General features: G+C 52.8%; 1 protein-coding gene and 1 long non-coding RNA gene across 2 annotated transcripts; both read left to right on the top strand.

Annotated features, from left to right (window-relative positions):
• Positions 1–705: 705 nt before the first annotated feature.
• On the top strand, positions 706–1,560 carry LOC129682329 (uncharacterized). Its single transcript, XR_008720965.1, has 3 exons — positions 706–743; positions 822–991; positions 1,504–1,560. It is a non-coding gene; the product is annotated as an uncharacterized LOC129682329 (long non-coding RNA).
• A 226-nt stretch (positions 1,561–1,786) lies between these two features.
• Rhod (ras homolog family member D) lies at positions 1,787–14,765 on the top strand. Its single transcript, XM_055614646.1, has 5 exons — positions 1,787–1,996; positions 9,017–9,104; positions 9,735–9,844; positions 13,671–13,805; positions 14,197–14,765. Exons 1-5 carry the CDS (start codon positions 1,862–1,864, stop codon positions 14,362–14,364), a joined length of 636 nt encoding a protein of 211 aa, XP_055470621.1. The 5' UTR covers positions 1,787–1,861; the 3' UTR covers positions 14,365–14,765.
• Positions 14,766–15,132: the final 367 nt, after the last annotated feature.

Genomic DNA, 15,132 nt, shown 5'->3' with positions numbered 1-15,132 from the left:
GAGCTGGGGAGGCTCCCAGGAAGCAGCTGACCTCTGGCCACCACCCTAAGGGAAACTGAAACTGCCTCCTTGGGATACAGTGCGGATCAAATAGGGTTGAAGGTCCTTTTCACCTGCCTGACTTTGAATACAATAGGGGTTGACGTCATGACCAGTCGGAAGTGGGAGGTGAAGCCCAAAGATTTCCGACCTTGTTGCACTTAGCTTCGTGTAAATACCCAGCCCAAGGTCTGGGGAGACAGGGAGACCCTTCTCTCCCCCTTTTTTTAGACAGGATATTTAGTCCAGGCTGGCCTTCAACTCGCTGTATAGCCAAGCTGACATTGAACTTCTGATCCTCTGTCTTCACCTCACCAGTCCTGGAATTACAAGTATGCCCCTCCAAGTCCAGTTTATGTGGTCCTGGGGCTGGAACCCAGGCTTTCTTGTGTGCTAGTTAAGCATTCTAGCAACCCAGCTACACTTCCAGCCCATTTATGCCCGCTAAGTTAAAAAAAAGAAAAAGAAAAAAGACCCCAAAGAAAGGTGAGAGGACGAATAAGATTTATTCCTGAAATCCCAAGTGCTTCTTCACCGTCCAGATCCCAGCAACTCAGCCAAGCCCCACCCTCTGTCCCGTCGCTAGGAAGGTGGGGGGCGGGGCCACATCACGCCGGCCTATGCGAGGTCCTTTTTGAAACACCTGTCACTTTTTCCTCAAGATTCTGACTCTCCCATCAGAAGATCCTCCTTGCCTGCCCCAGGTGAGGACACCCTTCCCTTTCTCCTGTCCCCTGAGCAGGTAGTTCTCACGCTGACGACCCGCCTACCTCTCGTTCTAGGCCTCTCACAGTAGAGGTTTTGACTTAAACAGTGCAGGGTCCCCAGGTGCTCGGAAACTGAGGCCCACCCGCGCCCATTAAACGTTATACCGAGAAGCTGGAGAGATGGCTCGGAGATGAAGAGCTCATCTTCCGGAGGACCCAGGTTCACCCACATGGTGGCTCCTAAGGTCTGTAACTCCAGGTCCAGGGCTTTCCGAGTGCAGAGGGCACCAGGCCCGTGTGTGGTGTACAGACACACACGCAGATAAAACACTCACACACGCAAAAAAAATAAAATTAAAAAAACTATTATGCTAAGAACCATTTATGACATTAGCCATATGCCAGAGCCTGCTCTGAGCTCTATAGACGGAAGGTTCCAGAGTTTTCCCTAGATCACTGCCTGCTTGGGTGAGACTCTTGGGAATTCACCTCCATCGAAGCTTCCTGGTGCTGCAGGAAGAGGTCCTGCCGTGACCTACGAGGGCATGCCGGGGCACTCCCTTCTCACCTGGCCTACAACCTCTGGAGGAGGTCTGGGTTGCTAGGTCCCCAAGCCTCAGAAACTCACATTCATCCATCCAGTCGTTCGTTCATTCATTCATAAAAATCACCTCCCTTCCTTGGCAGGCGGGCCAGGGGCTTCCTCTCTTCCCGTCCCCAGCCCCTCTCCAACTACCTGATGACTCTTCTTCACCAGCCCCGGTTGCCCTCTGGGGGCATGGGTCTCCGCCCACTCCTGAGGCCTCGCTGACTGCACACAGTGGGTGCTGAAAAAAGTGTCCCTTGAGTGGCCGGAGAGGACCTCAGGCGACCAGACCCCAGGAGCGTCCACGCCTGGCCAAGCCGCCGCACCCCGATTCTGGCCGGAGCCTCTCACCTGGGCCGGGTGTCCCCCGCCCCCCGGGCCGCCTCCTGCCCCCGCCGCCCCGCTCCCACTTCCTCCCGCCGCCCCGCCCCTTCCACATTCCTGTCCCGCCGGGCCAGCCCCGCGCCCGCCGCAGCCAGCTCGCCGCGCACCGCCCGCTGCTCGGCGCACCGCCGTCCGCCAGCCCGGGATGAGCGCGCCCCAGGCTGCGGGAGAGGAGGCGCCGAACAGCGGGCGCTCGGTGGTAAAGGTGGTCCTGGTGGGCGACGGAGGCTGCGGGAAGACGTCGCTGATGATGGTCTATGCCGATGGGGCCTTTCCAGACGTAAGTGCCCTCACCCTTGGCCTTGCAACGTCCCTGCTCTGGGACACCCCCACTGTGCTGATCTGCCTCTTAGAGACGCCTCGAAAGTATCCAGCTCCAGCCTCCTAGGGGGTTCCCAGAGGGTCCAAGACAGAGTTTTTCAGAGTTAGCCAGTAGGATCGAGGAGAAACTTATGGCACTTAGGGGGAGGGGTGTCACAGGGACTGAATTAGGCCACCTGGGGAAATAGCAAATCCTAAGAGAGTAGTTGGTGTCACCACTTGGCTAAGAGGTAATGAGGACTTTGGAGCTAGACTGGCAACAGTAAAATCAAGCCTTTGCCTCTTAGAGCTGTGTGCCTTTGGGTAAGTCCCTTACCCTCTCTGTGCCTGTGTCCTTAACTGCATGGTAAGATACCCTAAGTCACAGAACAGCGAGATAAAGAAGTCAAGAGCTCAGCTCTAACTCTTCGTGCAAGAAGGGCTCACGGAAAGTTGACAAATGACGTCCGTTGGGAAACACCAGCTCTTCTCCAACCCTAGTCACTGTGGTGCCAATCCCGGGCTTCGCCTTAGGAAGACTGTGGAGCACAGGCCCTCCTCTGAAGAGCCCTATTTCGCCTTATGGCTTGCTTTGACTCTTTGGACAGCTCAGTGCTGTACCCGGCGCTGCCTGGCTCTCTGGGCTTGTCCCCTCGAGTCCTCCAGGACTAGCTGTTGGCTGTCCAGGCAGCTCAGCAGACCCCATGGCCAGGGCAGTGGCTGAGCCTTCTTTCTGTGGCCTCCCTGAGGAGTGGGAGTCCTGGGTGCCTGTGGGTTTGCCCTCGCCCTACATCCTGCAGCCGCAGGGGCTGTGCAGAGGTGGGCAGTCTGATGGAGGAGGCTGGAGAAGCTGGTCTGGCAAACAGGGCTCAGTCTTGCCACTCTAGACCAGTGAGCTACTGGTTTTCTATGGTTTTGTGAGGTTTTCGGGGTTTTTTTGTTTTTGTTTTTGTTTTTGTTTTTTGTTTTTTGTTTTTTTTGTTTTTTTTGTACTTTAGTGGTTTCTGTTTTGTTTTTGAGACAGCATATCACTATGGAGGACTTGCATGCTCAGTCCTCCTGTCTCGCCCCAAGGGTTGTTGGAATTACAAGTGTGTGCCGCCATACCCAGCTCAGAGCCTTTGGTTTTGTGGTTTGCAAAGCTGACATCATGTCCTTTGACAGTTACACTTTCTTCTTTTTTTAAGTTGAGATATTTTCCAGGTCTTTAGGTACTGCACATGGGAACCTGACCATCATGGGAGCCAGGGGACAGAGAAGGACATCTAAAGACAGAGGCAGGGGCGGGGGGAGGATGGAGAGGGTCAGCATTGTTGACCTGATTCAGAATTTCACATGGAAACATCTTTAAGTTTGTGAACTGTGTATGTTGCACAGGACACACTGGAGCGACAGAGAGCAGAGTGGTCACCAGGGGATGGACTGACCTTGTCCCTGGTCTTCCTTTGTCTGGGAGGTCCCTGGCAAGTTAGCAAGTTGGTTTTTTGAGACAAAGTCTCTGTAGTCTAGGTTCACCTGAAATCAGTGACCTTCCTGCCTCTGCTGCCATGGTGCTGGGATTATAGGTAACGTCACTATGAGAGACAAGGTTTCTCTGTGTAGCTCTGGCTGTCCTGGAACTTGATCTGTAGACGAGGCTGGCCTCGAACTCAGAGATTCGCCTGCCTATGCCTGGGATGAGAAGTGTGTGCTGCCCCTGCCTGGCTAGTTTGTTGAGAGAAGGTCCCGAGTAGCCCAGGCTGACCTCGGATGCCTTCTGATCTTGCCTCCACCTCCCAAGTGCTGTGATTGCAGGCAGAGACTTTTGACGAAAACCTGGAGTGGCTCTGGTCACCCTGGCTTCCCCAGGGCGCTTCATGACCTCCTAAGTCACCCCCGCCCCTGCTATCTGGTGACCCAGCCTCAGCCTCCTTTGCCCCAGGCGGCCCTAAAAGCCCAGGGAGGCAGCAGCCTGGAGGCGCAAGTTCCCTTTCCTTTCTGCCTGCAGCAAAGAGCAGAGAGGAGAAAGAGAAAGAGGCTGGAGAAGGCTCTGTGGTCCTCATTGTATCCCAACCTCAAGTTCAAGACAGAAGGGGCAAAACAGCTTATGGGGTGGGGAGAGCTCAATCCCCAAGAAGTCTCAGCTGGCACCGGGAACGCAGCCGTCCTTAATGGCTTGCAAGACTGACTGGGCCACGAGGTGGGAGAGAGCCTCCAGACTGCAGAAGTAGCCAAATCCAAAGCCCTTCCCAGACGTCTTCAGTTTCCACAGTGTCCTACCCGGGAAGCCTCTTCTCATTCTGTAATGGTCCCCTATCCAAACCTCAGGAGGGCAGGACCAGGGCTGAATCATTTCTGTCCTGGGTCAACTCAAGCCAGGCCTTTGTCCCTTGCTGAGTAAAACTTAGCAGATAAGATTAGGCACTTCTGCCGGGGGGGGGGGGGGGTTCAAATAACACCACAAAAGATATAGATAAAGTCACATTCCGAAGTCAGAGGAGGGGTTGGTGACGATTCTCAGTGAGGCAGGCAACATGGCCCCTTCCAGCTCACATCAGGTCTGTCTGATGTCAGGACCAGGAGCTGGTGACCTCAGAAGAGGCAGGTGGCAGGTGTGGCCCCTAAAGCCAGCTCTGCTTCTGCCTAGCTCAACAAGCCACTTCCTTTAGGGCCTCTTGACGTCACTGAGGTCATGGGAGTCAAGAGAAGGGTTTGCACCTGTGGGCCGGGGCCATTTCCACCAGCATTTGTGAGGCACTGACCTCTATCTCCCAAGGGCTTTGTCACAGGCCATCCTGAAGCCCAGATCAGATCAGAAGAGCCACTTAACTGCTATGTGGCTGACCACTCTGGGGTCTCTGGCACAGAGGTCAATGTCTCCACGATGACGGGTCCTTACTCTAGGGCAGAGGCCAGAGGCTGCAATTGTTGTCTTAGTTAGGGTTTTATTGCTCTGAAGAGACACCATGATCACGGCAACTTTTTTTTGTTTTGTTTTGTTTTGTTTTTAATTTTTGGTTTTTCAAGACAGTATTTCTTGGTGTCACCTCTGCTGGCCTGGAACTCACAGAGATACGCCTGCCTCTGCATCTCTGAGTGCTGGGATTACAGGCGTGCCCACCTTGCCCAGCATGAGGCTGGCAGTTCTACATCTTGATCCGAAGGCAGCGGAAGGAGACTGTGCCGCACTGGGCTTAGCTTGAGTGTCGGAGACCTCAAAGCCCACCTCCATCCTGACACACTTCCTCCTACAAGGCCACACCTCCTAACAGTGCCACTCCTTATGAAGCAAGCATTCAAACACATGACTCTGTGGGGGCCATACCTGTTCAAACCACCACGGTTGGAGATGGGAAAAGGGAATACCCAGAGGGATAGACAGCGTTTATGTAGGCACTGCCAACCAGGTGAGCAGTGGCCGTAAATGCTGGGCCAAGTCTTCCCTTTGCATTGTGAGGTGACGCTCTTTCTCTTAACCAGTGACAGTACAGGCCCCAAGGCCACACAGCCGGTGGCTCATTTGATCTCCAGCAGGTGCTAGCCTCACGATATCCTCCCCTCCCGCAGGAAAAGTGCCCAAGGGAAGAGTGATCTAAGGATGTACAGAGGAGTAGGAAGGCAGCCTGGGCCCTTGTCTGTTCTCATCAGTACAGGAAGGTCAGAATATCCATGCCGACTGCTCCATCTTTCTCCGGCTGCCTACTCTTTGCCCTCTGCCGCATGGCTTCCCAGGAGCCCTAGAGGGCGTACTGACCCATCTCTATGACTGCCCCTCCCAGCTGGCCAGGGCCTGACTCAGAGGACTGGCAGCCAGGCTGGTCATCAGAAGAGCAGGCATAAAGTCCACTGAGTCATATGCAGGTAGGAGCCCTGCCTAACGTGGGAAAGGAAGAGGCTAGGGGTCCCCACACTATGACCCTACAAGCCAGCCCTGGCCAAGTGATAGAAGCCCAAGTAGTGCAAAGTTCAGGAGGTTGAGCCTGGAATGGTGGCGCATGCCCGTCATCCTAGCACTCAGGAGGCCCGGGGCAGGAAAACTGCAGTGAGTTCCAGGCCATCCTGAGCTACACAGGGAGAACCCATCTAACAAAGAATGAGGGGGTGGGGGAGGGGGAGACGGCACTCGCCACCAACTCTGACAACCTGAGTTCCATCCCCAGGACCCACACAGTAGGAGATCACAGACTACTGAGGGTTGTCCTCTGACCTCTACATGCGGTATGTCTGCTCCTTCCCCGATACATAAATTAATTAAAAAACAAACGGGGGATAGGGATGGAGCTCGGTTGGTAGAGCGCTCACCCCGCATACATAAAGTCCTGGGTTCAGTCCGCACCACGAGGTATGATGGTGCTTGTCTGTGTTCGAGGGACTTAGGTGGTGGGCGCAGAAGGATCATAAGCTCAAGGTATTCCTTGCCTGTGTGAGACCCTGGTTCAAATAATAAAACAGTAACAGAACCAGGAGGACCAGGTTTGCTTGTTGCAAAAGGCTGCAAATGTAGCAGTTTGGCAATCTTTATTACCTGTGGCTCAGGCTCTATTCTGCAAAGGTTCCTAGCTTTTCACCTAGCTATCAAACCTGCCAGGTCCGCTCTTCAGCCACTGTAGAGAGGGTACACCTTCAAATCTGGGACACGAGCAGGTAGGTAGCTTTGGGAGGGGCAGGAATAAAGAAAGGGAGCCCCAGTTCCTCCTGAGTCAGAGAAGCCAGCCAGCCTCCAGCGGACAAGCCTGAGGTAGAATAAGGAGCTGTGTTAGTTAGGGTTTCTATGGCTGCAATGAAACACAGTGATCAAAAAGTAAGCTGGAGAGGAAAGGGTTTGTTCCCTTATACTTCCATGTTGCTGTTCTTCAAAGGAAGTCAGGACAGGAACTCAAACAGGGCAGGATCCTGGAGGCAGAAGCTGATGCAGAGGCCATGGAGGGGCACAGTTTACTGGCTTTTTCCCGCTGGCTTGCTCAGCCTGCTTTCTCCTAGAATCCAGGACTACCAGCAATCACTAATTAAGAAAATGCCCTACAGCTGGATCTTATAGAGGCATTTTCTCAATTGAGGTTCCCTCCTTTCAGATAACTCTAGTTTATGGTAACGTTGACATAAGACCAGCCGGCACAGGGACTGTAACCCACTCTGGAGAGGCCACAACAGGGGTCTGTGTGGGAGGGGGTCAGGAGAGGCAGGCTGAGATGGGGGTATGTGACAAGAAACTCTTCAGCTTTAAGAGACTTGAGAGGAGCCCCGCCTGGTGATTATATGTTCCTAATTCCAGTGCTTGGGAGGTGGAAGCTAGAGGGGTGTAAGTTCTAGCTGAGATTGGGCCGCACAGCAAAACCCCATCTCAAAAAGAAGCCCCCCCCCCAAAAAAAAAGGCCAGTCGTGGTGATGTGTGCCTTTAATCCCAGCACTCAGGAGGCAGAGGCGGGAGGATTTCTGTATGTTTTAGGCCAGTTTGGTCTGTATGGCAAGTTCCAGCCCAGTCGAGGACACGCAATGAGACTGTGTCTCAAAAGCGCAAGAAAGGGGTCTGGAGAGATGGCCCAGTGCCTGACGCTGTTGCAGAAGATCTGCTTTCTCCTGACCTCATGGCGCACATTCATGCAGGCAAAGCACAGAAAAGAAAACCTTTTCTTAAAAGACAAAGAGGAGAGCTGGGCATGGTGGCACACTCCTCTTATCCCAGCACTCAAGGCAGAGGCAGGCAGAGCTCTCTGAGTTCAAGGCCAGCCTGGTCTACAAAGGGAATACAGGACAGCCAGGGCTGTTACACAGAGAAACCCTGTCTCAACAACCCCCCCCCCCCCCCCCCCAAAAAAAAAAAAAAAAAGAAAAAGGACAAAAAGGAGCTGGGTATGTTAATCCCAGCACTTGAGACAAAGGCAGGTGGATTTGCATAGTTCCAGGACAACCAGGGCTGTGTAGAGAACCTCCAATAGACAGACAGATAATTTTTAGAAAGGATCTGTTCTGTTGCTGTGAAGAGACACCATGACCAAGGCGACTCTCCCTGGCTGTCCTGAAACAAGTTCTGTAGACCAGGCTATCCTTAAACTCATAGAGAAGGGTGTGCACAACCACTGGGCTGGCCAAGGCAACTCTTATAAAGAGAAAGCGTTTAACTGGAGACTTGCTTACAGTTGCAGAGGTTAGTCACTCATCCTGCTGGGGAGCATAGCTGCACACACACAGACAGACATGGCGACGGAGACGCAGCTGAGAGTTCTACATCCAGACCTGCAGACAGCAGGAAAGAGCAGGCCAGGTGGTACTTGTTTGTAGCTCCAGTACTCAGGAGGCTTCAGCAGGAGGATTACCATGAATTCAGGTGTACTCTATGCTAGCAAGACCCCCAACTCAGGAAAGAAAAGTCAGGAGTGGTAGGATATTACATAGCCTTAGTCCTAACATGTAGGGGCTTGGAATGGAAAAATCGGGAATTCAAAACCGGGCTGGGTTTTATGAGAACCTATCTAAAATGGGGGGAGGAGTAATGGAGACCCCCAAAAACTGGCAGCCTGAGCTCCCCAAGACAGACGGAGTCGTCTTCAGTACAGGCTCCTCAATGCCCTGAGCTAGGCCTAGAGAAAGTGCTAATGTTTGCTAGATGAATATATGAATGAACAAGGGAAGAAGCAGGAGTGGATAAGCCTTCCTAGGAAAAGCCAGGGGAGAGCTCCGAAGGGGGCACCGGACAAAGCTAATGCCAGTAGCCAGCATACATGGATGCTTGTTTTGTAGCAGGCTGTGCCAAGCGCTCTGGACCATTTCAGTGTCTTTTTACTGTAACGTTCTGACGTACTTTAGGGACTCCAGTCTTCCCTTTTATCAAGGAAAACACGGCCAGGGAGGATGGGGACCTTCATGGCACCAGGGGTAATACCTTTCCCCAAGGCTGGTCATGACGACGACACTGGAACCTTCTCAGAAACAACTACAGTGGGGGGGTTGTGTGTAAGCATTTCTGGGGACTTACCCCGGATCCCTCAAAAGCTTCCTTAACTCTGTCCTCTTTCTTCCTCAGAGGTACAACCCCACAGTGTTTGAACGCTACACTGTCAATGTACAGATGAAGGGTAAACCTGTGAGCCTCCAACTCTGGGACACAGCCGGTAGGTGTGGGTCTTTGGGAGGGGCAGGAAAGAGAAGAGGCGCCCCAGTGGCTTCAGAAGGCCAACTGGTCTTCAGGGGATAGGCGCTGGCAGCAAGAGGGGCCCTAGGAACCTCAGCCTTCCACCCGCACGTGCCCACCTCAACTCAGGGCAGCCTCAAGAGATAGGCTGGTCCTGGCCCCCCAAGCTTTGTACCTGGAATTTAGCTTCTCTGGGACCTCCTGACCTTGGGCTGTGCCCTCCAGCCTCCTGGTCTGGATTCATGGGCTAGCTCAAAACTAAACTCAGGGAGACCCAGAAGCCTCCCCCCACCTTTTATTCACCCTGCTAAGACCCCTTTGTTGGGGTCACATCTGCCCTTGCCCTCACTGCCCAAGCAAAAGGTGGTTTTCTAAACCTGGCCCCCGCCTCACATTCACTCCTTGAAGAGGGTCTCCCAGTCATGGCTCCTCCAGGCTGAGGCTGCCACATCCCACAGGCAAGCCAAGAATGAGTCCCAGAAGGACGTCCACATGCGGCACAAAACCGGCCCCCGCCCTCTGAGAGCCCAGGTCTGCTAAGGCGGCCTCCCTGGGGTTGGTTGACGCTGAGAGCAGGCTCCAGAGGCACTGACTGCTCTCCTTTGCCTAGGACAAGATGACTACGACCGCCTCCGGCCCTTGTTCTATCCTAAAGCCGATGTCTTGCTCCTCTGTTTCGATGTGACCAATCCAAACAGCTTTGACAACGTCGCCAACCGGGTAGGTGCTGGGGTGAGGGAGGCCACACTTCCACCTGCAGGCCACTCCTCATCGCTCTCTACCCATCAGCTGGTCAGACCTTGGCAGGCCTGGGGGGACTGGACAGATGGCTCAGGGGCACACTGGGCTTGGCCATGGACCTTTAGCCCCAGCACCTGGGAGGCAGAGGCATGTGTACTTCTGTGAGTCTGAGAGCAGCCTGATTTACATCATGAGTTCCAGGCCCTTTGGGGATACACAATGACATACTGTCAAAAAAGGAAGAGAGAGAAAGAGTGAGCATGTACTGTTCATGCAGACAGCGGGTCCCCGGCATGTGTGTCAGAGAGCTCACGACCTGTAACTCCAGCTCCAGGACTCTGACAGTGTTCTGGACTCTACCTCCACGGGGCACATACACATACACATACATTACTTTTAAAAGTAATAAAGGGGCTGGGGAGATGGCTCCGCAGTTAAGAGCGCTGGCTGCTCTTATAGAGGACCAAATCTGAGTTCCCAGCACCCAGGTGGTGGTTCACAACCATCCCTAGCCTCCGCTCCAGGGCATCAGACACCTTCTGCTGTCCTCCATGGGCGTCAGATCTGTATGTGGCACACACATACATGCAGGCAAACCACTCATACAAATAAAACAAACTAAAGTTTTTGAAACAAATGTATTTCTTTTTTTGTTTTTCTTTTTTTTTTAAAGATGTATTTATGACTTATACAACATTCTGCCTGCACACCAGATCTCACTACAGATGGTTGTGAGCCACCATGTGGTTGCTGGGAATTGAACTCAGGACCTCTGGAAGAGCAGCCAGTGCTCTTAACCTCTGAGCCATCTCTCCAGCCCCTTGTTTTTCTTTCTTTTGTTGTTTTTTGTTTTTAGTTTTTTTGTTCTGTTTGTTTGTTTTGTTTTGTTTTGTTTTGTTTTTCAAGACAGGGTTTCTCTGTGTAGCCTTGGCTGCCCTGGACTTGCTTTGTAGACCAGGCTGGCCTCGAACTCACAGAGATCCACCTGCCTCTGCCTTCCCAAGTGCTGGAGTTACAGGTGTGTGCCACCATGCCCAGCTATAAATGTATTTCTTAAGTGCCATGGCCTGGAGATGACTCAGAGGTTAGGAGCACTGGTTGCTCTTCCAGAGGATCAGATTCAACCACCAGCACCTATATAGTGGTTTATAACTGTCTGTAACTCCTGTCCCAGGGACTCTGAGGCTCTCTTCTGGCCCTTACAGCATGTATATGGTGCACAGACAGAACATCTGCACACATAAGAAAAATAAAAAAGTGCCAGACATGGTGGCAACATGCCTTTTAATCCCAGCGCCCAGGAGGCAGATCTACAGGAGTTTGAGGCCAGTCTGTTCTACATAGTGAGTTCCTGGGTAGCCACGGATTCGTAGTGAAACCTTGTCTAAAAACATTAAAAAATAAAAAATGAAAAGCTTGGCAGGCTCTGCACGAGTCTGCATTTGATAGACGCACAGGTGATGTGAGGCCCAGGACAAGGCAACAGCTTGTTTGCGGTCACATAGAAATGTGGTGACGGGGTCTGTTCTCACTCTTACTCCAGTGGCTCCTTGCCTGTCCTCAACTGCAGGTAGAACACTTTTCCCCCTTTCTGACTCAGCTGAGAATGCAAGGTGACTCAGACACTATCTCCCTAGCCTGGGCCTGCTGGAGCTCATAAAGTCCAATTCCAGCAGCCTCAGCACCACCCCGTGTCTTCCATTGCTGCCAAACAGAGGCCTGTCATGATGCCCTAGAATCCAGAGGGCTTCCCGAGGCTACCCTCAAAGGTCAAAGAGGCAGTCCTTTGAGTTCCTCTGCCCAGCCGTGGCTCAGCGCTTGACCGGCTGCTTGCCAAGGCCTCCACACAAGCAATGCATTGCCAGGTTCCCTCGGGCAGTGACAGCATTAGGAAAGACAACAATAAGATATGGCAACGTTTATTAAGAACTTGCCATGTTTCCAATAAAAGGGGAAAAAAGAACAGTACTCAAAAACAGGAAAAACAAACAAACAAACAAACAAAAAACTTGTCGTGCCAGCATGGTAGCAATCCCAGCACTCAGGAAGGACGGGCAGAAGGATCTCTGTGAGTTCTCTTAGAGTAGCAACTCTGGGGTTGGAGCCCAGACATTCAGCTGCGTGCATTCTTCAGAGCATGTGCTTGAGCATGCCTCTGGACCAGGCCCTGTTACTGGCTGGGGATGGGGAGGGACAGTGGTACTTTGATGCGGTGGCAACTGTGGTTAGATTAGGAATCCTGTAGGGCAGAGCCCTGGTGTTTGCTGATGGATTGCAGGTGGGTGAGAGAGAAGTTGGACCCATGCAAGCAGAAGGCAGAGTCACTTCTTCCCCAGGGTGAGGAGCAGCCTTGGAGAGGGGGGAGTCAAGCTTATGGTAGCTGAGATCTGCAGGCCCTCTGGAGGGAGTGTGAGGCTGGCCTGGAGAAACCACTGAGGAGCCCTACCAGGTGTATAGCCAAGGGATGTGAGGAGGCCACCCAGAGAGCCAGACCAGCTAGTGAAGAGAAGACCATAGGGGAGGGGAGGAAAGGGGAGGGGAGGGACAGAGAGGGGAGAACCCAGAGAGCTGGAAGAGCAGGTCCTGGATCCAGTGCAGATTGCTCTAAAGGAAGTGATCCTGGTGCCTGGGTTCCCATAGGCTCAGCTGCCTCCCAGTTGGGTTCAGAGGAGCCCCCTGAATTCCCTACACAGAATTGGTGGATAGTGAGGTGTGGAGAGACTTGCTCGGGACCCATTTAGTTCCAGAAGCCAGAGAAGTTTTGAGAAGGTTAGAGACCTAACCTTGGCTATCCTGGAATTCAGTGTAGACTGGGCTAGCCTTGAACTCACAGAGATCCTCCTACTTCTGCCTCCCGAGTCCTGGTATTAAAGGCCTGTGCTACCATATCTGCCTTACTTACTTTTAAATAAGTGAATATTTGGCTGGCCCACTTTGGAAAGTAGCCAAGAATCCCTTACCTTGAAGTTGGGCTCCAGACCCCATCTACTGGGCTCAAATCCCTCCGTTTCCAATTGTGTGGCCAAAGGGAAGTTATGTGTCTTACTGACTGCATCTCTATAGTGAGCTTAGCTACAGAACCTGCTGGTAGGGCACAAGGGCTGGAGAGATGGCCAGTAGGTAAGAGCACTGGCTTCCCTTTAAAGGGTTTGATTTCCAGCACCATGTAGCAGCTCACAATGGCCTGTGACTCTAGCTTCAGGGCATCTGAGGCCTCTTTTCACCTCCAAGGGAACCAGACCCACAAGCTGCACAGATATACACACTAAGAAAATGCCCATGCATACAGAAAATTATAGCTAGGCGTGGTGGCACACGCCTTTAATCCCAGCATTTGGGAGACAGAGGCAGGCAGATCTCTGTGAGGCTGTCCTGATCTACACAGTGAGTGCCAGGACAGCCAAGGATATGTAGAGAGACCCTATCTCAGAAAGAGAGAGAGAGAGTAGAAAGAGAATTATTACATACACTTATGTTTCCTTGAGATGCTGCCTCGGGCCTTGAACCCTCCTTGGCTGAAGATCTTCGGTTTCTGGTATTCCTGTCTCTACTTCCCAAGTGCTGGGGTTACGGGCCCCGTTTATTCAAGCCATGGATCTAATCCAGAGCTGCGTGCATGCTAAGCAAACACTCCACCATCTGGGCTACACCCCGAGCCAGGGCGTGGAAATTTCAAAGGAGAACCTACACTGAGTACTGACTCCAGAATATTAGCTCTGCTCCTTGTCCTTGTTGGAGGCACACTGACAGGCCCACCTGAGGGTCGGAGCTCCCAGCGGCTCACACGAAGCCCTTCCCTCCGCAGTGGTACCCAGAGGTGACACACTTCTGCAAAGGAGTGCCCATTATCGTGGTGGGCTGCAAGACGGACCTGCGCAAGGACAAGGCGGTGGTGAACAGTCTGCGGAAGAAAAGGCTGGAGCCGGTGACCTACCACAAGGTAGGAGGCTTTGGGGGAGAGACCCTCAGGATACTGCTCTACCGTGCCAGGTGCGAGGGGCACACTGGGTGGGTGGGTGGAGTTCTTGGAAGATGTCAGCAGTCGGGAAGGGCCAGCACTTGGAAGCAGAACCCAGAATACTCTAGGAGGTCCTGTGAGGAGGACAAATAGGGAGTATGTACAGCACAAACTGGGCCCTCGATGGCCATGTTATTAGTCTTAGGCCCTTCTCTGCCTTCTCAGGTTAGTTGCCTACTTGAGGCTACCCTAGAAAAGCCCCCCTTCCCACTGTTGTCCTCAAGACTCCTGGCATAGCCAAAAGGGCTGCAGGGAAATCAAATGTGTTTGCCTCAACACCCCCAACTCAGTAGCTCCTAATGCTCCCTGGCAGGGTCAGGATATGGCAAGGTCTGTGAAAGCAGTGGCCTACCTTGAGTGTTCGGCTCGCCTCCATGACAACGTGGAAGCCGTCTTCCAGGAAGCAACTGAAGTGGTTCTCGGCGGTCGAAGTGATAATTTCTGGCGGCGGATCACCCAGAATTTTTGCGTGGTCACCTGAGTGGTTTAGAACCCAGACTGCCTCCCACTTTCCTCAGCTGGAGAAAGACCCAGGAGCAGACCTTCTACTCTGTTGACTGGGCTGGACCTAGTCACCAAGCTGAGCTCTACAGATGGTCTCCACTGAGGACTGGCCCCTGGACCTAGGAATCCTGTACTGAGGAAGAGGATTCCCAGACCCTTAGCTCTGGAACCATTTTTAGACTCCCTGTGCCCAATCCTGGACATGTATCCTGAGTGGGGTCTGTGCAGTCTTATTTGGCACCACCTTGTGGCTTCTGAGATGTACCTTCAGGACCTAGGTTTCTAGGGACCGTCCTGCCTGGGCCAACGCCCTGCCCTTCCCCCAGGTCATCTTATTCCCATTGATAAGTGTAACAACTAAAATGATATCACTTGTTACTTGTGTCCTGACTCTTGCTTCAAAGGATCTTTCCATGCTGCTAGATAGGGAAGTTCCCTGGGGCGGAACTGCTAGGGTCAGAACCTGAGTCTAGACTTCAGTAAAGTTCTAGGACTCAGTCCCCTCTTCTGAAATAGAGTCAATCAGGCCAGGCAGTGGTGGCGCATGCCTTTAATCCCAGCACTCACAGGAGGAGTGTGTGAGTTCGAGGCCAGCCTCCCTGTCTCGAAAAAAAAAAAAAATCATGAATGAGTAAAAGTCATGAGGACTAACATGCAAAAAGACGCCTGGCATGTGGATTGGGTTGGTTTCTCTGCGACAGAGTTTCTCGGTGTAGCTCTGGCCTGGCTGTCCTGGAACTCACTC

Source organism: Psammomys obesus, unplaced genomic scaffold (assembly GCF_907164565.1).
Source record: "Psammomys obesus unplaced genomic scaffold, mPsaObe1.curated_primary_1811, whole genome shotgun sequence".
NCBI lineage: Eukaryota > Metazoa > Chordata > Mammalia > Rodentia > Muridae > Psammomys > Psammomys obesus.
The sequence above is the reverse complement of the archived record's forward strand: the minus strand, read 5'-3'. Positions and strand labels throughout refer to the sequence as shown.